General features: G+C 40.3%; 1 protein-coding gene across 3 annotated transcripts in view; it reads right to left on the reverse strand.

Moving 5' to 3' along the window:
- arhgef10la (Rho guanine nucleotide exchange factor (GEF) 10-like a) overlaps window positions 1-26,733 on the reverse strand; it is a 103,181-nt gene that overhangs the window by 23,229 nt on the left and 53,219 nt on the right. For all 3 annotated transcript variants that reach the window (XM_051414621.1, XM_051414623.1, XM_051414622.1), the window contains 3 exons: window positions 25,281-25,381; window positions 15,067-15,188; window positions 570-656 (listed from right to left, as the gene is read on the reverse strand). In XM_051414621.1, coding sequence (XP_051270581.1) covers window positions 570-656; window positions 15,067-15,188; window positions 25,281-25,381 — 310 coding nt within the window. The remainder of the gene's footprint in view (window positions 1-569; window positions 657-15,066; window positions 15,189-25,280; window positions 25,382-26,733) is intronic.

The following is a 26,733-nucleotide window of genomic DNA, read 5'->3' on the forward strand; positions in this document are numbered from 1 at the left end:
AATATATTCAATAATATTTAGCCACCTTTTAAGTCGAAAGAGGATCACCTGATGAATTGCCCACCATCTCCAAGAAGGAGGGGGAACAAAATTTGAATCTCAAAGATTAATAGCAGATTCTTTGCATCTGTTTTTTCTCTGAATTTCCCCCTCTTTCTAGATCCAGCTAAATTCCCACAAGTCCAGCGGTGGTGATGTAATAGTCTGGCAGCACAATTTGCCCCACTCATCATAAAACACTCTGCAGCAGTTACCTACCACTAGCCTTTACACTGTATTAATTCACAGTTTCCTGGTGACATTTTACCGAGAGAAATGGTGCATGTCCCATCCTCAGCCTTGAGATACTTTTTTAAAATTCTATTTTTAATGAATGAGAGCAAAAAGTAGGATGGACATTTAAACAGCCATAGTAATTGTGTTAAAAGCTAAAATTATCAGCAACTGTAAAATATGCATTATTTTGCCTTGTCATGGGTTTTAGTTATTTGGCATTCAGTTTTGTGTGTGTGTGTGTGTGTGTGTGTGTGTGTGTGTTTGTGCTTGCGTGCAAGTAACACATTACTTACCCAGAGGTAGCCTTGAGGTAAGGAGGTGCTCGCTGCAGAGAAGCCCAACAGCGCACAGTGAACAGGAATGTGGAGGGCAGCTTCAAGCTACAAAAGACAAAATGAATATTGATTTAATATGTATCATGGTTCAATACTTATTTTTTCATACTTTTGATGTAGTCTCAAAAAATACCTTCTGACACTAGCTAGTCACTTTTTGCAAGGATGCATGTGAAATCAAAATCAAAATCAAAAAGAGCCTCAACTCTACAAGAACTTTGTCATTTCGCATGGAGGTGGATGGCTTTCTTTCAACATTATGAGCTGTAAATGTAAGTGTATGAAAACACTGGTTTGAAGCAGCTGCTTACATTTATTAACGTGTATACATATATTACATGCTGTATATTATTTATTCACAGGATATGCAAAATAACTGAGAACTCTTATCACGATTTAATATAATTTGCTGTCAGCCCACACAGCAAAATTACTGTTGTGACAGACACATGTGAAAACACTGAATCTAAAATAGAAATTTTGTATGTCAAATTCTAAAAATGGACAGACTTGCCTGTAACCCTCAGGTGTTACATTTTAGATAGCTTTCTGCTACCAATGCCAAGATCAAAAGACAAACACTGAAAACAATGTTTGATGTTTCAGTTATTATTGGACATTAGGATTTTGGCCTAGTTTTAGAGTTACGCCTGTCCACTCACAGCGGTCCAGATTATTGAAGTCCTGAACCAACATCCAACTATTTATCAATAAAAAGAACCGACATCTTACTAGAAGGGGAAAGAAATCTATATTCCGTGGATGTATAGCAGATTTGTTTGCCTGAAACGGAGTGATGAAGGTTGATATATAAAGCAGAGAGCCTAACTGCATCAAACCCCCTGTGGTGAAAGCTGCTCTTCTAACCAGCAGTCCCTCTAGTAGGAAATTAATATTATTTTGGTGTATGACCGCTAAGGGTGGGCCATGTGACAGACAGAACAGCTAATTGTGTGTTGTGTGGGGGGGGGGAGAGTGAAGAGAGGGTCAGCGATGAGCACTGCATGTCTTTAACTGTCGTCCTCCACGGCGACAAGCATCAATCATGAGTAATTTATAGCCTCCCCTGGCCAGGACCCACCCCCCTTTCTCTCTTGTTGTTGTGTGTTTGTAAACACTAAACAAAAAACAGGACACTGGCCAGATCACTACAAGGCTATTCCTACACTCCCCTCTTGTCTGTCTCCATCCATTCAAATTCACTACACACATGCACGGCTCGTCCTCTCCATCAATCTCTCAGTCCCACTTTCTCATTTCTCTTTCCCATCTTTCACTCTTTTTTCTTTGTGCCTGCACCTTTTTCTCTGTCTCTGTATTATTCCCTCCTTCTCCCCTTCTGCCAGGCCTCCGTCAAGTGCAGTGGAATGTTTCTGATAGGTAATTAAGTGGCAGCCATAATAGCTGTCCATATGGAAGCACTGTGGTTAAGACAGAGAGAGTGCTGGTGGACCAGAGGGACCGGAGCACTAAAGCGGATGGTGCTGGTAGTTCGATGGTGGTTGGATTTTATCAGTCACCTGAGACTGGCAAGCATCGTAGGCCAATCTTCCCAGGCCTAGATTGCTTTGTATGTTAGCACTCTCCAGAGCCAGTCTGGCAATACTAGTGGGATCTATCCACTCTATAAGAAAAGTCCCAGCACAGCTTCAGAAGGTATTCAAAGGTAGTAAGAGTGTGTACTGGGATCATTCAGATAAAGAGCTGATGTGTAAATGAAGAGGCTTGTTCCTTAATAAGATATCAACCATTTGAAAAATTGCTTTTGTGTAATGATAGCTGGTACAAAGAGGAAATCTCATTTTGGATTATTTTACAAGCAATTAGCTATTTTCTAATGACATCCTATTATGCATAAATATGTTAAACAGCACTTCTTTCAGTATAGGGGAATTATTTAAATCCACACAATCGGGCAATAATTAGCAGGAGACATATTTTCAATTTGGAAAGAAGCTCTCCTATTGTTACATGAAGCAACGTTTTGTATGAGATTGGCTCACAGGGCTTGAAGTACACAAGGATACCAAGGCGAGGATGGATTGTGTTCCCATTAAAGTGCAGACACTGACTTTGATCAATACAGTAAACCACTGGTCTACTTATTGAACTTCTTTAAACAGCCAATGGAAAGAGCCGAGGTGAGTGCAACAACAAAGCCTGTGAGATCATTTTCACCTGTGAATGTGCAAATTATATCGACAGGCACAAAGGACATGCGGATCTTCAGCAATGACCATATCAGTGGTGATCCCAATGCTAATAAGGTATCAGTGAAGCACCATTTAAAAATCAATGAGATCCAAGCTTTTTCGAAGTCAATTGTCAGTCTCGTTTATAGCACAGGCTGTGTCTGTGTGTGTATGTGTGTGTGTCTGCAGAGCTGTAGGTATGAAGTTGAGAGGCTGAAGCTATTCCCAGGTGTGGAGGCAGGATGAGAGAGGAAGGTGAGCCTGTAAGTCGGCTGAGGGAGGTTTGATGGGAGGACTTCGGGGAGCGTTGGGAGGAAAAGGGAGGAAACGGGCAGGTGAGCTAATTAAAGCGAGATTTGTTGATGTGATGAGAGGGCGGCCTCCCAGCTGCTGGTTACCAATGACCCAATGGTCGACAGAGAGTCCGCCCCACCCATTACCCCAAGAGGGCGCCAGCCCATATGCTGGTTCCAGGTGGCAATGGTTAGCAGAGAAGCATCCATTGCTTTTCTGGAAGATAAATGTAAAATGTGTGTAATTACAGCTATTCCTGCTAGATATAATGGATGAGGCCATTTATTGTGACTGTCTTTTATCTGTGGTCATTTTTTGCCTAGTTACACACTGCTACAGCACTTGGCTCAGTATGTCAACAAATCTAAGTAGTGGTGGTTATTGGTAGTGGTCTAATATGACAGGGTAGGGTTTTAATGATTCATGCTCTTGGCTGTCAGACTGTCAGAGCAGGGTCCCCTTGGTAGGGATGACTTCCCCAAATCCAATTAATGTTGTTTTACTTCCCAAGGCTACTCAGGTGCACTGTTATTCCTTACAGCAATATTCTTCTGTAAGCACTTTGAAACCTGCTCTCAGATATATGGGGGATTTACCTCACATCAGATATGTGACAACTGCTATCCAAAAAGGGGCCATGCATCATATCCACAGGGGGCCTATAATGTTATCAAGGACAAGACGAGGTGCAGCCAGCATTGCATTGTTTGGCCTCCACCATGCTTATGTAATGGATTCTCTTTATTGGAAAGAATGCTCTATAGTCACTTATGAAAAACTGCATTAAATAAAACTCCTGAGCACACATTTCTTAACTGTTCAAAAGAAAAAATGAGTTTGCAAATATTATATACTGCACTGTATAGCCTGCTGAAAATCAAATAACAAATATTATCTCCATAAGCGGCATGCTTACAGAGAACTGGGTGATGTATATTAGACTCAGGGAAAGAAAAAAAAATGGCAGTATTTTTTTTTTCTAATTCCATAGTCACAGTGCCTTCCCCCAATTCCACATACCAACAATCTTTTACACGCACTAACAAGCACTAATAGAAAACTTCCACTGTTTATTAACTGGTAATTGACTGGTGCTGGCGCTCCCTCCCCACTGCAACCCCTCTGCCTAAGGCTACAGGCAAGATGGCCGCAGAGTGAATTGCCAGTCAACCTGAAATTACTTACATCCATTTCACTGCTACAGGTAATGCACATTAAACAAGCTACTAACATGATATATTTTGCTCAGGTTATCAAGAAGGCAAGCTCTAATGAAGAGTGGAATTTCTTCATTGCTAAAATATAAAAGGACGCTGCATTTGTTAGCCATGTTTGGTCATGATTTGACCTTTAATGTCAACACAGGTTATGTAACTATTCAAAAAGTAGTGAACATGAGGGACAACAACAAAATATTTTTGTTCCAATGAGGTTATTTTTGAGGGCACAATACAATGCATTCCTTTGGGCAATTAGGGTCCTCAATTACATGATGCACATTTGGTAGCAAATAAGTAGTTATGTTGGGACACAATGATTACTTGACTTTTTAATCAGGGTTTGTCTATGCCACGAATACCAACAGACAGACATTTCATATTTTGAGGTAACTGGCTAGTTTAGACCTGTATTTGTTTTTCAGAGTTGTAGTAACTGCCTTCTTAGCTGAGAGGGGAAAAGAAAAATAGATCCTGATCAGAATTCAAAGGCATTTCAGAGATTTTAGCAAGCAGAAGTAACATTTCAAGTAACATAGTGTTCAATATGTTTCCACTCCGTTGGCAGTGTATTGGGTACACCAAGCGAAACCGTCCTTAAATAAATCCTACAGTACATTCATTCTGTTTTTGTTGATTCAATTGTATGGCCATTTTGGATTGTGTTTGTGTTGGTGTTGCATTGTATTAAGACTTGTGTTTCTTTTATTTTGTTACTATTTTGTTTTGTCCACCCCATTTACATTAATGATGATAGGCTAAATAACAGAAACACTTTTCTGTATAATGCAAAACAATACATCCACAAAAACGTGAACTGAGTGTATATACAGTACAGAGTATAAGCCCTTATACACACACACTCTCATGACACAACCATACGGGGACAGCAAAATGTTGTTTGCTCATTATCTGTTTTCCAATACATCATACTCTCTGATGAACCTAATACAAAAGGACAACAGGATCAAAGTTGAAACTTGCTGTTCGTGTTATGATTTTATGAGCTGGATGTCACCCTGTGATTTAAATTCCACCAGCATCTACACGCAGAGATCAAAGGACCAACCACCTGCTGTGCTTGCAGGCCTGCGTTACGTTCAGAATATCCAAAGTCATTTGAAGACAATAAGATTAAACCATCTGCACGAGAAGGCTGAGTAGACAGTCTGATTTTTAACTCTTGATAGGCCTGTATCAGTTCCTTTAGAGGTGTTTAGGACTTGCAGCAAAACCATATGGCTATCAGCTTTTTATTAAAACCGGCTCAGGACATTTCCCCTCAATTTAATAACCACTGTCTGTACAGTAACGATTCCCTGTCTCCCCTGGCTATGCCACAGATCATATCAGCAATAAGTGGAATGAAGTTGGAGAGTGGTTTTGCATATCACTGCTCAGAGCCACAGCATGACATTGGTAGGACATCACAAACTCATATTCATGACTCGGCTGAGATTTTCTTCCTCGTGTCCTTCACCGCTCCTAGCTGAACGATTGCAACACGCCCAACAAATGTGATGCAAATTCGCTGTGTCGCTATGCCCCCTCTTCTCACACACACACTCATACACACACACAGATCCACACAACCACACCGCTGACTCCTGCGGCCATGGCAGTTCCAACTCTGGATGAAAGCAGTGTACTGCCCCTGCATTAATGGGTTCAAAAGAGGACTACGGGCCAAAACTTCTCTGTGTAGTCAATCACTTCCTCCATCTTCCCTTCCCTTTTGCCAGAGACAGAAGACATCCGCACAGGGCCTAGACAAGCTTTGGATGAGTAATCTTTACCCACCTCAAAGACAGAAACTGACACAACTGTTTGTCAACATGGGGTCCGAGATGAAACCCTGGGCACAAGAGTGGACAAGGCTTTCTATAATCCTTAATATCAGATGGCAGGAAACGCAGAACAAAGGGAGGTCTGGTGCCAGCTCAGTCCTAGCCATGTGGTGGTTGCAGTTACTTTTGCCAAGGAAGCGCTGCACATCAAGGAGCATCTCCCGAATTTGAATCTGCCCCTTACAATCCTTGGATCCTAATACTATGGTGGCCTGTTTGGCATAACATGAAACAAACAGAAATCACAACTGTTTCACGAATACTAATCTGGTTGTTAAACCACCACACTATTTGATTTAAGCCTATATTGATATTTTATAGCCATGGTAACAGTTTTGTAAGGTTAAACCCAAGAGTTGACTGAAAGAGGGTTAGGAAAAGATAAAGTCAACTCATTAGTTTCCTGCGCACAGCCATTAAATTGTGTGAAAACACTTTCTAAATCACATAAAAGTTCAAATTGCACCTACTTTAAAAAGGAACGTAAGGTAAAGACAACCTGTCCTAAAATCGCTTAACACTGGCCAACAACAATAAATTAAGCAGCATTCAGAGTGGTAGTTATCCATGTCTTGAAAGCAAGTAGCAGGAAGACTAATTAGCAGAGCACAGAATAACGAGAGAACATATCACTGCAACAGACAGGATTGGTTTGGCACAATAGGAAATCAAAGAGGAGGGAGAGCTTTCTTCCCTTTCCTTTTGAATTGATGCAGTTTTTGCCTATCGTCCTCTACACATTGATGTATAATCACAGAGGAAGAATGTGACCGAATTAGCACATTTAGCAGATCTGCAGGATTTCCCTTCTGGGTGCATAATTTGTTCCTGCATGCTATCTTGACAAGTACAGAGTGAGCAGAAACCCAGGGCCAGAGAAGGAGGACTCTACTCTGAGGCATTGCTAGAGTGTCTATGATTCCCTGTAATTAGTATGTTAACTGTCACAGCAACAGATCAGGCCCTTTGCAAATGACCTCGCTGTCAAGCGGTGGGTGTGTCTACCCCGTTCATATATATATATATACAGGCAATGTACTGCCCTCTATTGGCAAGGACAGTAATGAAGAAAAGGGAAATGCACAGTATTGAAGCTAGGCTCATGTGTACTGTGGCACACAGCAGTGTGAGTGGGGGAAAGCATGTAACTACTATGTAATTAGCATGTAAAATGAAAATAGGAAAACTGAACTTACAACCAGTAAATGAATCTCTTTAGTACACCCTAACTGTGAAAACCACCTTGATCCTGTCATTACAGCAGCAAATTAAAAATCCCAAATCCTTTTCACCATCACTGTTCCAGCTGTTTAGTAAATTAATTAAAAGCTTAGGTACACAGGATGTAATGATGACATGACTATTTTAGCATGCTGATGCTAACACAGCCTCTTGGGTATCTGCACTATTTATTTAAATACACCTCTCTTCCTTTCTCAATACACACATAGCTGCACCTTTGCAGTCTACTGTGCTGCCAGTGCAACCCATATTGCTGTCTGGCCAATAAGTAGCAGGGAGAAAAGGCTGTAGTGTTGGGCGAGCATGGCAGCCATACATAATATGACTCCTTTGTGTTCTAATGTAAAAAAAAACAAACATATCTAATAAGCTCTGAACATTTAAAATCTTTGTGCGAATTTTATGGTCTTCACATGTATTTCACAGGTGCTTGTGAATGTAGTTCTTGCATCTTTGTTTGCTGCTGACTTTGGACTTATCGCAAAGGGGAGGCGGCACAGGCGGAAGCTGCTGCTTTCGGCTTGAAAGTGTCTTCTAGCTACTACTTGAGTTCAATAAAGTTGACTGCTGGTGCTGCCCAGCCCTTGCAGAGTAGAGATCCAGATCTACAAAGAAGAAAGCCTGACCTCTGTACACTCCTAGTACATTAGCCGAGATGTTGGAAACTGTCACAACTCCCTCAGAGTTGTTCTCTGCGAATGCCAAAGTTTGACTTCTGCCCTGACCTCAGCGAGAGGTCCTCTTTGATCGGAAGTGTTAAGCAGTCAGAGCTTGTGGGCTGTCACTGCCCCCAGTATTTGTGACAGTGACAAGTTTGGTGTGTCTGGAGTTTGGTTTTGCTGAGCCGAGCCACGCTGACCAGAAGGGCCAAGCCGTATCAGCTCCAGCGACAGGTCTGCTGTGATCTAGCATCACACAGAGAAATTAGATTGACACTTCCTCCTGCATGCTTCTATTCTGCATACCAAAAGCTTGTCTGCCCCCTCTGAACTCAGAGGATGTGCAGCAGTGGTCTGTTTTTGTGGAGAGACCTGTGGTAAATGTTTACACAGCTTCTAAGTCTAAGAGTAGCTCCAAAATGTACAAAGGACTGAGGTGATCTCTTGAGTGCATTTCATCAAACACAGTTCGTTAAATAAGATTTGATCAGGAGATATGTCGTCCTGAATTCCATAGCAAATACATCTCCACAGAGTGAACCAGAGCAGTTTTACAGAACATGACAACGTGTTAGTATCTTTGAATTTAATATTGCAGACATCACCTGTTGATTTTGGTAGTAGATGCCACATTAGTTTCTGTCTGGCGTCCTGAAAACACCAGCATGATCCTTGATATTGGGTGAGCGCCTACTGCTATAAAATGTAGTCTCAAAAACCTAAAGTGCCAAACATGCAATGGAAATCATCATGTCCTGTTTATAAACTCATTACTTTGTGGGTTTAAATTGAAGCAAAGTAGAAAACACATTCCCTAAATTCAGAATCTGGTGGGTTGCCACAAAAGATTTAAGCATTATTTGAGGAAATGATGAAGCCAAAACAGCCAAACAGAGAAATACAGCATAGCACAGTCAGCACTGTTGGACATTATCACGATTCACTTGACCCTGATAGTCACCAAAAAGCCTGCATACTGTAGATTATCCAAAATTTCTAATAAGCAAGGGAAACTAATCTTGATGAGGATCAGGTCTGAGAGAGAACGGTGTGCTCTCTCCAAACAGTCTCAAGCAGACGCGTATCCCACTGTTTGTGTTTTTCTGTTTGCCAGAAGGATATTACTGCAGAGTTAGAAAGGGAGCTGCTACGCCCCGGTGGATCTGTGGTTAGAACGAGCTTTTAATCCATGCTGTGGCATCTTTTCTCAACAAATCAGAGAAGTGGCTGATATCTGCTACTCTGAAAGGTAGCAAACGACCTTCAAGAAAAACAGAGGGAGAAGCATTGCGTAAGGTGTCAACTTGATGACTTTACCTAAAAAAAATTATAATAAAAAACAGGCTAGAGGGGGGAAAGGAAATAAATCATCAGAAAGACGTTGCATCAGGGAAAAGCCACCTTTTCACATTGTCCTTTTTCTTTTGAATCCATATTTCATAAAATAGTACCTCATCTGTGAGGTGCTACACACACGCGCACACACCCTTCTTATTGAGGCCTTTCCTTCATCTTGGGTGTAACTTGAAGTCATTGTCAGTCATTCACCAAACAAAACGTAGTCGTGAACACCGTGTATTTGCTGCTGCCAGGGATACTGCTCAACAAGCTAATTTTCTGTACATGCAGTCACTTTCATGTGGCCAACTGAATGCACAATGCAGCTCTATTATCACTCCATCGGCAGGGAAGATGGATGACACAGAGGATGAGCGGAACATGCACAACATGACCCCAAAAGCACCAGCTAGTCCAGCACACAAGCACAGACCTCAGTGACATGGTATAGTGTGATTTAACTATATGACCAAAACAGAAATGACCAATAACGTGTTTTTTTTATTTTTCATTTCAAGACCAAATCACACCCACTCCAAGAAGGAAAAAGACATACAAAAGTGCATAAATAAATAATTATGGTGATCTGTGTGATCTATGTAAACTTGTGGAGTGTATTAGGGCTGAGATGTGGCCAGGCTTTGCAGTTTTCTGAGCTGAGACACAGAAGCTAATCCTCTAAGAAAAAGAGAAAGGAAGCTAACCCTGATGCAGCCCAAACCCTTTTCCAGTTTGTCATTCCTCACTTCAAAGCATACATGATGAAATCCCCCAAGGTATTATAAGAGCTCTGGCATAGCAGGCATCCTCAACCCTGTCCTAGCCTAATGCCTCATAAACGGAGTCTGGAAACATGTCCCTTTACTATTTCGAAAGTCTTTGTAGCCTTGTATCTTTAAGAACCTTTTAGAGTCGCAGAGGAAGAGGTGCTTTCCTACTGGAGGAGATATGAGGCATTTGTGAATCATTATGCGGCCAAGGGATTCCTGTCCCCTCACCGTAAAATACTGCACATACAGTATGCACATGCTCCTCTTAGAGAATGTTTAGATCAGGACAGGAACCAGTCATTGATCTTCTTCAGAGGACTGCTGAATGAGCGCTTATACAGAAATACAGTGCACAGGAAAATATGTGTCCTAGATAGAGGCAGGCACATAATTTAAGCCATTCAGTTCCCAGTGCACTATGTGACGCCATCAAATGTTGTTTTACAGCTTGCTGAGCTGTCAGATTATTGGGTTTCATAAATACATCCATTATTGGTCTCCAGGCTTCAGACTAACATTGCCTGCTAGACAGAACTAAAGGAAACAGCTGAAACTCTGTTAGGCTCGTACAGTCACGGAGATGAAAGAAACAGTGGATGTTTTCCAGTTCTAGACACCACGTAACTGCAAACAAATATTATGACAATCCATGCCAACAAAAGGCTTCTATTAAAGTCTTTAGTTAACACACAAAATAAAGGCCAAGCTTAGGTGCAAAAAAACTACGACTATCATTGCTGATTAATTATTTAATCTATAAAATGACCATCAATTACTACAACCCCAGGTGACATCTTCACATTGCTTTGTCCAGCTCCCAAACCCAAAAGTATTCAGTTATATAAAGAAGTAAATAGTCACTTTTTGAAAACATGTAACTAGCTAAAATGTTTCATTCTTCTTTGACAAACAATTCATTGATGATCAAAATGGTCAAAATGCTCTCTGACCAATCTAACTTAATATTTCAGCTCTGGTTTGTTTGGGCACAGTGATTGTTGCTGGCATCACATCTGTGTACTTAAGAACAAGACTACAAATATTAGCAATATGTAATTGTGATTTCAGTCAAAGATTCAGTCAAATTCGGAGCTGAAATGTAATCTATTTATCTGTAATAATCAAAGGCATCCATCCTGTTGGCATCAACATCATGCGCCAACATGTTATTTGTGCAGAAAAGGGTATTAATCGTTCCATTTAACAGTTGATTCTACTGTATAGAAATGCAGCTGTTCAGCTGTTACCCTTTCTGCTATAGTATCTCCTATTAATCCCTTAACCCAACTACCTCACACCCTCCCTTTGGGCCAACTGCCAAACCTGCTCTGTTTCATCTTTCAAAATGGCAGAGAGGCCACCGAAACGGAGCGTGCACTGACTCTTTAAACAACAAGGACCATCCGAATGTGGTTTGTCTATTAACCAAGATAGCACCTGATTCTGTGTGTGTGTGTGTGTGTGTGTGAGGGAGAGAGGGAGAGAGCAAAAGAGAAAGGGAGAGAGAGAGGGAGGAAAGAGAGAGGGGCAGAAAATGAAAGAGATAAATTGAGAGGACTCAGTCTGCCCCCGCTGTTCTCACTCAGCAGACTTGTGATAAGGTTTATCTCCGGTGCCTAACGAGTTCGCCCAGTAGCCCTCTCCAGCTCCCACCGAGTGGACCGGGGCGCACAGAGCTGCACACAGCCAGCAGTGGGTTGAGCTCCCTTAGGTGACCTGTGCGTGTTGTTCATGCTACGCTGCTTTAGAACTTTATTTTCTGTAGGAAATGGCTTCGGCCCCTTCGGCCACATCTCTTTTAATCTGGGATTTCTTTTTTTGCCTCCTTTTCTTCATCCTTTCTACTCACTGTAACTCAGACTGCCAAGAGAAGCTGCAAGAGCTGGAGAAAGAGATGCTGCGGAGCTTTGGCACAGAGAGGCGTGTGTGTCCCAGAGGCAGTGGCTGAGGCAGAGATGGAGACACAGAAAGGGAGAGGGGGGCTGCTGCTGAGTTAAGCCCCTAATCACAGTCTGCTCTGCATGAAGGACTTAAAGTCACTCCATTTAATGCTACCTTCTCTTTAGTCAAAAAAGGGAAAGAAATACTACTGCTTACCTCTTCAGCTTTCTGATACCCAGGACCCCATTCCTATCATATACCCATTCTTCTGATGCACAGAAGTGCACAGCTACAGCATATAGTCAAACAAATACAGAGAAATATGCAACTCAAGCACATACATAGAGGCAGGAAAACACACACATGAATATATACTTGCACACACAGCAATGCAAGCATAAATGTTTCTCTTTCCACAATCTCACATTAGCCTTAATAACATGAGCGACCATTAAAACTCTTTAAAGAAACGGCTTGTGTGAAAACGGAAAATAAAGCCACGTGAAACAATTTCATGGTAAACCACATTTGTGACTGACACGGCTGCCATGCCCTTCACTGGCGTGCTCAGGTGCTTCATTTGTTTCTGCGCGAAGTGGAGAATATGAGCAGATCCTCAGAGACTGCAGGGTCCCACTGGCTCAAAATATATTAATTGACTTGGCTCCGCTTCCAGCCAGGTGTAACACACTTTTGCAGAATACTCTGGAGCGCCTGCAAGATCTTTTGGGAAATTCCCCCCTACCGTGTCAGAGCTACACTTTCTGCACTTCCAGCTGCTGTTTCGACTCACCTTCCTCTCTTGTCCGCATGGCTAGCAGACTATGGGTTGGCGTATAGGTCTTAATCTAATGTTGGAACATTGATTTATGCTTGGGTGTCCCACAGCCATTAAGATAATTGCATGATCACTTTATAACATCCTCCCCTGGTGGCCATGGTAATTTGGCTCCCCCCACCACCCACCTTGCTCACTAAGACCCGTAACCACATTATAGCAATAGAAAATGTGGTTGGAAATATCATCTTTCAGCCCCTGCAAATTGATTTCATACAATTTCCACTGACTTCTAAAACCCTTTTAGTCTATGTCTCACCTGTGCTGACCATTTGATCTATTGGAGGCTTCTAGGTCTTAACAGCTTGTATTGATCGAGATTCTTCAGCCAGCATCTTGAGGGGATGCTCTCATGTCACCTTGTAATTCCAATAGTCTAGGTATTTGTGAATGAGATCATCACTAAGGCAATGTATTTTTAGCTGTTAGGGCAGGGAAGCAGGCTTTGATTGCCTTCAATGGCAAAACGACTGTGTTAAATGGCTCTTTTGACAAAATCTTTATTAAAATAAAGATTCCACCACCACCACAGGCTAATGCATTAGAGGAGAAGTTAGCGTCAATGAAAGTCGAATTGCTTTGACAGATTGATCCAAAGTGAGGCACTTCCTGAGCATAAACACTGCCAGTTTATTAAAATTGAACACATCAAACTCTTTGCAGCTTAAGTACAAATGGCGAGCTCAGAAAGAGGCAGTGATCTGAACCTTTAGACCAAGGGCCTTCAATCACATCCAACTGGCCACATCACTCACACAGAATGGCCACTGATATTTCAATAGTTTTATTTACAGTATTATTAACTTGCATTATTAAATTACTGCTAATGCAAACCAAACATTTCCTACTGTTACAGCTTTACATTTAAAGCATTAACTGGCGAAACATAAGTTGTCTTTTATTACGGGGTAGTAGTAACAGGAAATGGATTGTTTTTGTCTGTGAGGTTGATGCAGTCTGACCACTATTGTTCATGAAAAATGCATCAACAAAACAAGACGACACTCATTTCCGGCATTTTTTGACAGCGGATCAGTTTGAAAGATTGCAGGAAGTAATGGAACAAGAAAGAGCAGCCACAGTGAGCTGTTAGATGAAGAGCTTCAGGCGACAGGCTGCACACCTCCAACTTCTCAACAAGGTAACCAACTACTTTCACTTTGGCTGTTCACAGACTCATGCTGTGTGCAATATCAAATCACGGTTGCTCCCAGAGTGATGGAAAAAAATGGCAATTACTGTTTGATTTCTTTATTAAACGACAATAGTTTGTTTTTCTGCCCCCAGAATTCTGTGACCTGTAGTATTAAGCGACATTTAACTACAGGTGTCACATGCACAAAATGGGGCAGCTGCATTAATAGTGTTAGACCGGCTAAAGTTGATTAATATTTCCTGCCTACGGGGAGATTACCCAGCTGAAAATGTGATCCATTCCATTGTTTATTCTTACTTTAATACTTGAGATATCTACCACTTTAAATTTCTTCCAAAAAGCTCAGTAGGATTGCTTTTGCGATAATAAATTCACATTTTTGCATTAAGGTGATTAAGTACCTTGATTTGTCAGGTATTCACTACAGGCATTCACTGTATTATTATTTTTTTGTATTACATTTTTATCTAGTCTTTTTATTGTAAGTGGTCTCTCTATTGAATTTACAAAAGAATTACTATACGAGATAGATAGATAGATAGATAGATAGATAGATAGATAGATAGATAGATAGATAGATAGATAGATAGATAGATAGATAGATAGATAGATAGATAGATAGATAGATAGATAGATAGATAGATAGATAGATACTGTAATATTTCTATCTATATTGTCCACACATAGGCCCAGCCTTCCAATGTTTACTGTCATAGAGACTATAGTAGCTATGCTGCATTGATCATTAATACTGAATGAGTAGGCTGAATCCTGTGTCTCCCTCCTCATGTGTGAAAGTGTGTGTGTAAAGTGAGAAAAGTTGTTACACAGACACACAAAGAAGTTTGTGCTTTTCAAGGACTACACTGGTATTATTAACATAAATTATAACAAATGTCTTCCTTTTAAAACTACTTACTGTATGAGAGTTACTCTGATCTTTTGAAACGTCAGAACATATGGGGTAACCTGTTTTCTTTAAGAAACGATCTTTGTCTTGTGATGGTGGCAGCAAATTTACCTTTCTTTCCGGTGACTTCGTGGCAAAGACAGTCATGTGACAAGCAAGCAGCGGACACCAAAACGGGGCCATAGTCTTCCCTTCGTCCTCTCCACATAGCCAGCCTGGCGAATTCTCCTCTCCTGAAATAAATAAAGAGAGAGACTTCGTTATTTCTCCTCACAAAAGTGGCACTAACTTCATGTTTATCAACTTGTTTTGTGGTTGTGCTTTTTGAGAGCATGCTTCTCAGTCTCACAGTGGAGCCCAGCTGTAAACTCTCCTTCAAGCTATGTCAAAACCGGAAAAAACGTTAATCAGAAAGACATTTTACTACCTCAGGTATGTAATATGAATGATGTTATTAGCATGTGAATGTTATAATCAGCCAGAGGCGTATTCCCTGTTGTAGGAGGCGAGGCCAGGTACTGCCAACACAAGGCCTCAACAGTGATTAAACCTGCTCTTAATCAACAGTGAGAGTCAGTCTCAGCAGGAAAAACGCAACTGCTGTATTTGAGTTATAATAGTGGATTTGCCTGGTGTGTGCGCCATCTCAGCGCTCACTGCTCTGAGCCTTACAGCAGGTGCACCTCTGACAAGGCGCCGGGCAAATCTGCCAAAGTACTCCCATTATGTAATTTTGTAATCATAAATTTCAATTTACAGAAACTAAATTGTGCATGAAATTTAACAGCTTGCTAAAATTTGCTTCCTGGTTTGTTTGCATATGTTACCTTGGAATTAGCTGCACTTCATATCTGTAGTTTGCCTTCTAGGCATCATCACAGATGTATTTGACTTATTTTCAGTAGTAAAAGTGGAAAGCAGCGTTTCTTTGATAAGAGTATTGTTTGCTCACTCTTTCTGTGGCTAAGAGGTATAAAATATTCAAAGATATTCATAGGTATGTTTTCATTAGTGGATAATCACCTCAAAATAAGAATTATTGTGTTAAAATTAGACATTGTTTTCTACAGAGGGAGCGGAGCCAGACATGTTTCTTTCATTTCTACAAAGATACATCACTTATTGGGCCAAACTTCACTGATGTCTGACATTAGACTTTTAATCATTATGTAGGTATCTTTATAAGAACAACCAAAAAATCTATTGCTTTATATTTTTAAAACGTGTACCTTACTTCTTTAACAACTGTGACTGAAATTATTGACATAAATGTGTCCTCACTCTTGATAAACAAGATATCAAACTGGAGTGCAATCCACATTCACATGAATAAAATGTTCGTATCTTACAAGACACAACACATGTTAATACAGAGAAAGAGGCTCCTCGAATGATCAAGGACAGGAAGGAAGAGTACTGGGTAAGTGTATTGTGTCTCTCAATGACTTTAGTGGCGTGCTTGCGTTTCTGTTTTCTGCAGTATTGTTCATATTTCCTTTTTCATTCACCTCCACTGCTTTCTCAATAGTGGACATATCAAAACATCTGCAAATAAAACAGAAACTATCTGCATGGCTACACAGCTTTACTGTCAAGATATGTGACATAACATGAAAAAAACATGGAGTGTTTAAAGTGCGTATACTATATTGTACAAGTTGTAATGACCAAATTTGTGTTACTTTGAGCAGATGGTAAATCGAATGATGTGTTTTAAAGCGATAATAAAATATAAGTTTTTTATTTAATCTGATGATGCTTTAGGTCAAAGATACAAGATCTTAAGCAATTAAAGCATAATTCATCCACTGAATTACTTGCACAATATACTGACATAAACAAGGTTACTGTGAAGAATGTTGCAGATAAAGGTTTTAAATCATTCAGTCATTTATATTTACAGTCATCTCGAGTTGTGAATGTTCTTTAATAATTAATTTTTCTGTGTGGGGTTGGCCCGTGGGCTGACTATCCCCCATCAGTGAGCTCTTGCCACAACACAGAGAGGTGTGAGGTCACTTACTAAAAGACTTTAAGTGAGGGCAAATTGCTGTAGGTGGGGCAGCAGGTCCAGTGGTTTTCTTTACCCCAGAGTAATCATCAACTTTCTTCAACTAATTATTAGAATAGCATAAATAATGTTCCGTTTGAGTATGCGGACCACTCTTGCTGAATTTGTCAGTCAGTTACAATGAATCCAGTTACAAATTGAAAAGAGAGATGGATAAACAGACAGAAAGAGAGACTGGGATACATACAAAAGGACAGAGAGAGAAAGTGAATGTGAGAGAACACAAATTAGCCTTAACCTTCAGTCTTTGCTGTGTGGTAATGATGATGAATAACGGTGAACAAATGATAAGCACAGACCTAAATTGAAAACGGCACCAAATAGGGACATGCAGGCCACTCACCTCAACACAAACCCACACACACACACCTACACAAACACACACACAACTACATACACAGTTACACTTCATTTACAAAATAATTTCATCCTAAACACAGGAAAACACTCACAGGAGTTGTTGCCACACTGCATTCCCTCTCCATGTCATAAATAATTTGTCAAAACAAAAAAGAGTCAGGTTTCTGTATTTGTCTGGCAAGCCAAATTGTAATTGTAGAAAATATCTATAAAAATGACTTGATTTTTATTACATTTAGCCACATATGCAGGCTGGTCCTTTCCTTAAAGTTACTACATGTAAAATACTACCTGAATACACTATTCTCAACATCATTATTTTGATAGTGACTGCAGGAAGATATCACAGATAAAACTGTATCTCATATGTATTCTGTTTCCCCTGATACACTGCCTCATAAGACATCATCATCATGTTGGATGTACCATAAAAGGGACTTACCGACTACATGAAAAAAACACTCATGTCAGCCTCCTAATAGTAATTACAAGTAGGGGCCTAGGACATGTGACTTACTGTGGCTCCCAATATATACCAATTAATGTCAAATAGCGGAAGTGCATTGACAGAGGCAGCAAACTGCAGCAAAGCCACTAATGCCGGCAGTCGGATATAATAAAAATCAGAACCAGAAGTTATATTTTTAGTAATACAATGAACTGGTTATGTTTCATGTAGGCGGCCAATTAAAGGCTATAAGAATATGTATTCAACATACAGTAGACTGTAAAACTTATTCCATATGATGAGGCCTTTTTCTACCAAGAAATATGTGTGGTTAGCAGTAATATCTCTCTCTCTCTCTCACACACACACACAAACACACACAGGTCTAATACATAAAAGATAGTATTTATATCCTGCAGTTTATATAGACCTAATTTCATTCATAAGCATCTGTGTCAATACAAAATTAATCAGTATAATCTATGTGCACTTAAACAGATAAAAGAACAAGTGAAAGTAAAATCTAAACTAATTCTGGGACATACAAATAATATATTCTTCACTGCTCCCAAAAAACATGGTCAGAAAACAGGATAAATATTCCAATTTCACTGATTAATACATTCAACTGATAATAAATTAACAAACTGGCATAAGGCAACGATGTAGTCTGGGTCCTTACTGTACACTAGGAAATGAAATCTTCTACATGCAGACAGCCTTATCATGCTAAACGACTGTACTGTATACACCTGGAGAGAATAACTGTGAGCCAGAAAAAAATCATTTTAAGTTAAGACGTTCACACACCAGCGGCTTGGCTTGACCATAAGCTTACCTGGGCAGTTTGAGACTGCAATAAATAGCCTAACTGAAAAGACATGCATGCTGAGGCAAATATTAAATTAAACTTGCCTGAATGTCATAGTTAGTTTATTATGTGCATAGTCCTCTAATTACATGCTCAGCTAGCCCTTTCTCCTTGGTTCACAAAATTCAAAGGGAGGAAAGCGATGGGCTTTCACAGGGCAAGCTGCCACATGATTGGGCAGTGAGTGCACAAATTGTCTCAGGATAAACCAGTAACAAGATGGTTCAAGTCCATTACAGGGACCATACTGTTGGAGCTGAAGTTACATCCATTAACTTCTATTTCCAGTGCCTAATAAAACTGGGACATTATATAAATCCTGGATCTGCAGTTGTTGCATGGATGCAGTATGATCTATAGTATATTTACTGTCAGAATAGCCAGTAAACTACGAGATATGATAAGCCAACTGCACCTGACACATCTCCCACTAACCTGAGTAATAGCTAAACATGCTGGATTAAACAGCTGAAACGTCCAGCTTCTGCCAGTCCATGTGGTAGGAGTAATAATGAAAACTTGACCAAACATTCTGAAGAGAGACAGAACCTATACACCAACAATTCAAAGATTGCTCTTTCTTGAATGAAAAAACACATTTTTATTTTTTATTTATGAAATTTAACACATTTCATAATTAACCGTGTGAAAAACATTTCATTTAAAGTCTGTGAAGGTGTATTTTACACATCAATGTCCACCACACATGAAGTTGTAAAACTCTGCTAAACAAGTTATTCCAGATTTTAAAAAAAAGTGAGGTTATAGTAATAACCATTTCCTCTGGTAACAGTCTTAAATTAGTGAGTTCCACTGTGCTGTAGTTTATTTATCAACAGTATTAATTATAGGCAATCTCTATGAATGATGAGATTCCACAAACTAAAAGGTTAAGGTCAGCTCTATCTACTCTGTACTCTCAGCTACTGTACCATAACTATGTATAACAACATCATTTGTGAAGGTGTAGGGTTGGAATACTAAGTAGGGAGATTTAGCTTCTCAGTTTCTTTATTCCAATCATGCTTTTGTTTCAAGTCTTTTGCTGATGAAGATTAATTTGCAGAGCATGGCGCTCTATCAACCCCAGTGACACAAAGGGCAAAGATATAAACTAATTAAATACACCAGTGCAATTGATATTTCCCATGGATCAATGCGAGTATGGGATCTGTTAATTAAATCCGTGATAATGTTTACTTATCATAAACATTTCCCATGTTTGAGCACAGCGAGATAGGGAGATAATCTTTGCTGTCTGACAGATTAATTTTAGGGCTAAGGGAAAATCCCTCCAGCACATACAGAGTGAATACGTTTTTTTTTGTGAGGGGGAGGCTTCTGTGAAATGTTTATATTAAAAGTGTTATCAAAGGAAATCTTTCCTGCTGCTTTATCGAGTGGACATATATTAACAGCACAAAACAAAAAGAGAACAGTTACACATGAGGTATAGGCCGTGTTATTTGAACAGATGCAAAGAAATCAGTCACCATAGCAACCAAGCAATCTGAATCCTTGGGCTAATGAAAGAAAAGCCCTGACAGTCTCTCTTAAAGCCTGTGCAGCAGGGTGAATTTTGCATTCTCCCCCTTTGCTTGTCTCCTGTGCGGTATACATCGCCATGGAACAGGTTATCACACAGTGGATTAAGAAGGCGTGTCAGAGTGTGTGCCAGAACCTCCACTCATCTATTGATCCACATGCGAGGGAAAAAGCGAAAGACCGGCACACTTAGGAGTGTAACCACAGGCAACAGCCCCCTGCCTGCCCTCTGTTCCCTGCAGTGGGACTGATTGCTTGTCTCAATCATCCCTTCACCCCACTAAACCACCCCTCTGCCCCCACCGAACCCCCCCACTCCCTTACACACACACACACTCCCACACAGCCTAAACATCTCCGTCTCTTTGCCCACATTCATTTCTCTACTTCTGTCTCCAACGTCTCAGCAATCTCTCATGATTTGACAACCTCTTGTTCTTCTTGTGAGGGCCATCAAAGTCTGCAGCCATAACCCTGTTTGAAAGGGCTGGGACTGCATGGTAGGAAGCAATTAATTCTGCAGAGAGAAAGTCCATTAATTAGGCAATGCTTCTGGCTATTTCACGAAGACCCTTCAGAAACAGTAGGGCCACTCGGAGAGGCATAAAAGATGCACTGGCACACCAGGTTATTAATGGACCCTGGGGCTCCTGGCAAAGCACCACCGTAGGGTAATTCTCACTTTCTATTTCAAGGCCTCATAACTACACCACATGCACTCACAAAGTGACAAATGCTGTTTACTGGGAATGTGTCTTATCGGGCTTGGCTGACATATTATAGCATGTAATGCCCAGCTACCAGGGCAGCTTCAACATCCCCCTGATTTCCAGTAAAACCTTTCTTTTAAACCACCACCAACCATGGGCTGCAAATTTTTATCGAAATGTTCAAGGTGCACAAGGGCTCAGAGAAAACCTCTTAGCATTAACAAGGCATTGTTAATGGGCAGTGAACTGATAAGACTTTAATACAGCATGCAGAAATGTCTCTAAAAGCCACAGATATTCATACGGGGAAGGCTACAAAGTAGAGCAGTGGGACACTGCTGTGTTTTCTCTAAATGGAGGTAACGGGATAAACACTTGTGTGAAGATGGGTCTGGGAAAATGAGCTTTGTGATGTCTAATCACTCACTAAATCATGCATGAGAACATTAGCTATTTGTGGTGTCCACCATTCAGGGACATTTCGGAGCATGGCGCCCATTTCAAACTAAACAAGATCATGGTTCGGTGCGTTTGAAATGCTGATTCAACTGTAGGTCTCCCCTGAGCACAGGGCAGGCCTGCCTCCGCCTGCAATGACGAGGAAGCTTCAGTGACAGTACACCATCCGTGAAATTAAATCAACAACTCGCTTATTGTAATTACATTTGGTTAAATAGGAAGCCAAAGTGTGGGTGTAATACAATTAACATGTAATTGTCATCCTGACCAGGTTGGTGCTGATCTATTTCCCCAAGGGATTCAATGAATTCCATCACCCGCCCTCATCTCTACCATTTGTTTTTAAATGAACGATCAGATGAGTACCAGTGTGTCACAGTGCTGCTGTGTGTATGTGGTCATGAGTATATATGATCTAGATGCTGCAGCAAATAACTTGGAATTATATAGTTTTTTTTTTAAATAAGTTATTCACAAATTCAAATATTTTAATTTATTTTGGGGTAAAACATGTAAGTGTAAAATAACACGTATCTTGATAAAAAAAATTTTGAACTAGATACTGATTTTAGACACACGCATCTGATGATGAAAACCTGCATTCAGTTTCCAAGCTTTCAAATTCTCTGCAAAGCAGGAACCATCTCTTCTTAGCATGAATGTAACATGCAGTTATTTTAGTGCCCTAACCCTGACCAAATTTTATAAGACATACAGCTGGTTATACACATGAAATATAGAATAATAGCATAAAAACTTGTGACATGCTTGCGCCCCCGCTAGAGAGCAAAGGGTTCTTGAAATCTACAGATATGTGAACTTTGTACAGATGAAGGGAATGACCTCACTTCTTGCGGTTGGAAAATGTTTTCTCACACAGTCCAAGTAACCAAGCTTCTATATTTGTGTTATTGTCCTTCCTTTTTTATTGCCTAATCACGATTAACATTTACATCAACCTCAGTTTGTGAATGCAAATGCAGAGGATTTATGCTGTGTGGGCTGTCAACTATGAATATGCATATAAATTCATATAAACAATTCGAGAGGAAGGTAAAAGTGAAAGGGCCTTGGATCTCTGCCTTGAAAAAGAAAAGGACAATAGATCTTTGTTACTAAGGTTGTTCCATTTGCTTGCATTCAAATCAGTACTATCTCTCTCCATGAATGGTTGTGGTTAGATAACAGTGATGATTTTAAAAATGCAGCGAGACATACGATGCATGATTCTCGGGAAAAGAGAAGTGAAAGTGTGAAACAACAAATCTGGCATCTGTATAGAAGAAAAACTGTCAAGTAGTTTCAAGTCTCGTGTATATTAAAGTGCAAAACATAATAGAAATTCAGTTTATTGTAAATGTATGATTTTACTCTAAAACCAAATGCAGATTCATTTGATGTGAATGTTTCCAGATGAATCAGATGTGAAGGAAACAGCCTAAAATTATATTTAAAAAAATATATTTTAACAACAGTATCTAAGTAAAACAGGTCTTCTGGTTGAAAGATGGTTTATTCTCTCTGCAGCCCCACTGTACAAATCTTTGACTTAATTGTTCAATTATGACTTGACTGCAGTGGGGGTTTCTATGTAATGCATCCCCCTTTAGCCCACTTGCCCTAAATCTCCTCTTCTGTATTTCTCTCTAGTTCTTATTTTATTTCATATTCTTGCTCTGCTATTTTATTACTTTTCCTTGCACCTCAAAGCTAGTTCTCCTTACACTTGGCTGCTTGTCATGCTGGTGATGGAGGAATCGAAGCTTATTTTACTGTTGTTCTCATGGTAACTTGCCCTGGATAGCGGTGTTGGCTAAAGGCCTAAAACCTTACAGCCTTGGATATGTCAATTTCCCCTGATCAGTGAATGCATCAGAAGCTTTTGTAAGTCAAAGAAAGGCAAGGATTTCACCTTTATCTTAACACACAGAAGCATCACGTCTGTGACAAGCGCTCAAGGCTGCTAGGTAGGAGGATAACATGACAAAGACAGACTGGTGCGGACAACTGTGCCATTATAGAGCCAGTCAATGTGAGGGTGAAAGCAATGTGCAATATTTACATTTTGATAGCATTTTATCTCTTGTCTTCAAGGTGTTCAAGGTGTCTTTTCCGCAGGTGTAAGATCCTAAGAAAGCGAGAAAATTCAATAAATGTTTATTTGGTGTCTTCTTTCCAAGTGAATGCCAAATAAATTAAAATGACGTACTTTCAAATTCGACTCTGTTCATTTTATCCTCCTTAACTCATCACTTGATATTCATGGTCTCCATAAACATTACTGCCGCACGGGGCTCCTGGTCCGTATGACAGCTATGGATAACTTGCATGATTTGGCTTTGACTATCACCCATGTCCACACATCAGCCATAGGGGAGGAGAGCTGCATGCTATAACTATGCCACTGTCCTCATCAGTACGCCTGCTGTGTTGCTGATAAAGGTGTGAGCAACAAGGGAAGGTGGATGCTGCGCTTCACTGCAGCTACAGAATCCTTTGCGCTCAGCCTGATGTTTTTGATGTCACTCTGACACAAACCATATACAGCAAGCTCTAGTGGTGAGTCTAGATCTACTGTATGCTTCATGCACTGTACCCTCACTTTGAAAGGTAGGCTAGCAGTACAGAGGAAGAATGTCCTTGTGTATGTTTTTATAGTGGCATATGCAAGGATAGAGAACATCAAGATGTAGGAAAAGTCTCAGGAAACTGAACCTGATCTTTGCCCAACTCAAGTGCCATTGATCCTCTCAGGGCTATGCTTGAGTATCAAAAACATCGACAAATACATCTCTAGCCACTGATCTAAGCAAGACATTTCATTGAGTATCCTTTAATCTACCAATAACCAGTACTGTCCTCTGAAACTATGAAGGTTTCTGTGCTTATGCTCACAGCAATAGATTCAGGAATATAAGAAGCCACAACAATACAACGCAGGCTAAACACAAGTGCTGTGACATACTGCATGGACAACAAACCCAGACTAAAGTGTGTGTGACATGGAAGAGCGCTCAAGGCGACGCGGGCAGTAGGAAAGGATGGGAAAAAGAGGACTGGGGTGGTGAGTGGGCTGAATATGCGTGCCATCATGGCCAAATAAGCAGATTAATGTCCTTGGTAGACCCGTCTCTGTTTTAGCAACTGGATGACAGCACACATTGATGAAGCCCAGAGAGGAAGACCTCCTATATGACAGTGTGTTCAGACTGCATAGTAGGCTTAGGCCTGGGCAGAGCAAGGCAAGGGTTGGGGGAAAGAGGTTAGGAAGATAAATAAAAAAGAACTGTGCTGCTCCCTGCTGGGCAGGGTTTGGCCATTATTTTCCTTCATGAACGTTGACCACTGCTGACTCTCCGCAATCAATGAGATATCCAGAATTTGGAAAAGGGAGACTTAGCCTAACAAATGATTGGTAGCTTCAAATTCAAAGGAATTTGAATGCTTTTTCAAGAACTAGTATCTAACACAAGTCCTCATATGTCAACTCCATCTCTCCTGAATGAGGAGTTATGTTTGTTTTCACAAAAAAATAGATGGAATTTTAGAACAGAGGTTATTAATTTAACACTGTTCAAACAGTTTGCCTCTTTTCCTCAGCACATAAACTTCTGATGACCCAGTTGAGAGTCTTGGGTTTTCTATGATTATATAAGTCGTAATACCAGTTGTGCACTTAGCCAATAGAGAGTGAAGCAAACACTGATGGTGTGTCTGAGCCTCTGACTTAAAACAGTGTTATTACATTTCATTGCATTACATCATCCTGTTTAAATAGAAATGACACTGTAATCCTTTCTGTGCGTGCTTGCCTGTGTGTGCGTGTGTGTGTGTGTGTGTGTTTGGGGGTTTTATGCTTACGTTGTGCGATCTTGGCCAAGTGCAGACGGTTGACCCAGGAGATCTTGCTAAGGGGGTTGGGAGTGTTGAGGACCACCATGAAACTGACAGGACGCCCTGACCTGGATGAGAACACACACAAAAACAGTCAGATTATAACACACATCAGATGTATTGATAATGAATTTGTTAATAAATATTATTGCTGGTTTAGTCTCGTTCTTATTTCTGTGTGTAATTCCATCATTTGATCAGGTGAGACAGTCTATGTTGTTGTGGCCCAGGAATTGTGATCCTGGTATTTACTAGGATTTGACACCAAAACAGAAGGGCTACAACGGCATTTCATTGTAAATCCTGTATTGTGTGAGCTGAACATTGAACTAAAATGCATTACCCTTACCAGAAAAAATAAATGCCGGAGCCCAACACTTTTAGCATGTGTGGTTTTGTGACTGTATCTCTGCATGTACAGGTGCATTTTTGCAACTTTGTCTCCATTATGCTCTCAGGCAACGTTTTTTTTTTTTTTTTTTTTAAATGAATAAGGTGCTGCATGTATGTACCACAGCGGAGTTGTATAGGGAAGACGTTTTCTTTCTTTTGGGAGCTTTTTGTCATTTATTGACAGGACAGTGCAAGACAGACAGGTTTCGGTAAAATGTTGATATTGTCGTGTTTGACTATGGTCTTGAATCACCTACCACTAGCCATAACCATGTGCTGTGATTGCCTAAACAGAACCATATGAAGTTTAATTATGTTGTAGTCATAACAATCAGATATTGTATTGTAAGATCAGATATTCTGGCAGAAAACAAATGAAATACGATGGCAGTAAACATTTTGCAGATGCTCTATTGCCAGATACTTCAATTAAAAAACATGTTCTCATTATGGTATAAGAAAATGTCATTTAAGAAGCATAGCATTCTAACTGTTTTTGCTGTTACAAAGTAGCTGTATATAAGCAGAATTTGTAGGAGATGGGGTTGCTTTTCGCTGAAGTATGCCGTATGTACTGAAATAGCATTACCTTCTTGAAACTGCAAAACCTCACCAATTTTACACATTAAAGTGGGGAGTACGACTCCATACGATGTGAAAAAAGTAACACAAAGAGAGGGCTGTGCAAAGTTGCCTAAAGTGATGTCACTGAAGGGATGTCACCTCAGGCAGCATTGGTTGGGGCTTCAGACTACAAGTTTTAGAAAGAAGTGAGTTAATCAGACCTCTGGAAAACACACCTCATCTCTGCTTGAGGCTAGCGGGGCTCAAGGTTACATTAGGCGCTACTAGCATTACACATCGAATCTCCAGCCAACTGTCAGCCGTCCAGTTGCACTGTGGTTAATGTAGGCGCCAGGTTTTGATGAGAAGAATGTGTGGAATAAAAAAAAAGATTGTATCTCTGGTTCTGCTGTTGATTTTGATTTTTTTTTTTTTTTTTAATCAATCAAGAATCCAACAATCG

Source organism: Dicentrarchus labrax, unplaced genomic scaffold (genome assembly GCF_905237075.1).
Source record: "Dicentrarchus labrax unplaced genomic scaffold, dlabrax2021, whole genome shotgun sequence".
Lineage (NCBI taxonomy): Eukaryota > Metazoa > Chordata > Actinopteri > Moronidae > Dicentrarchus > Dicentrarchus labrax.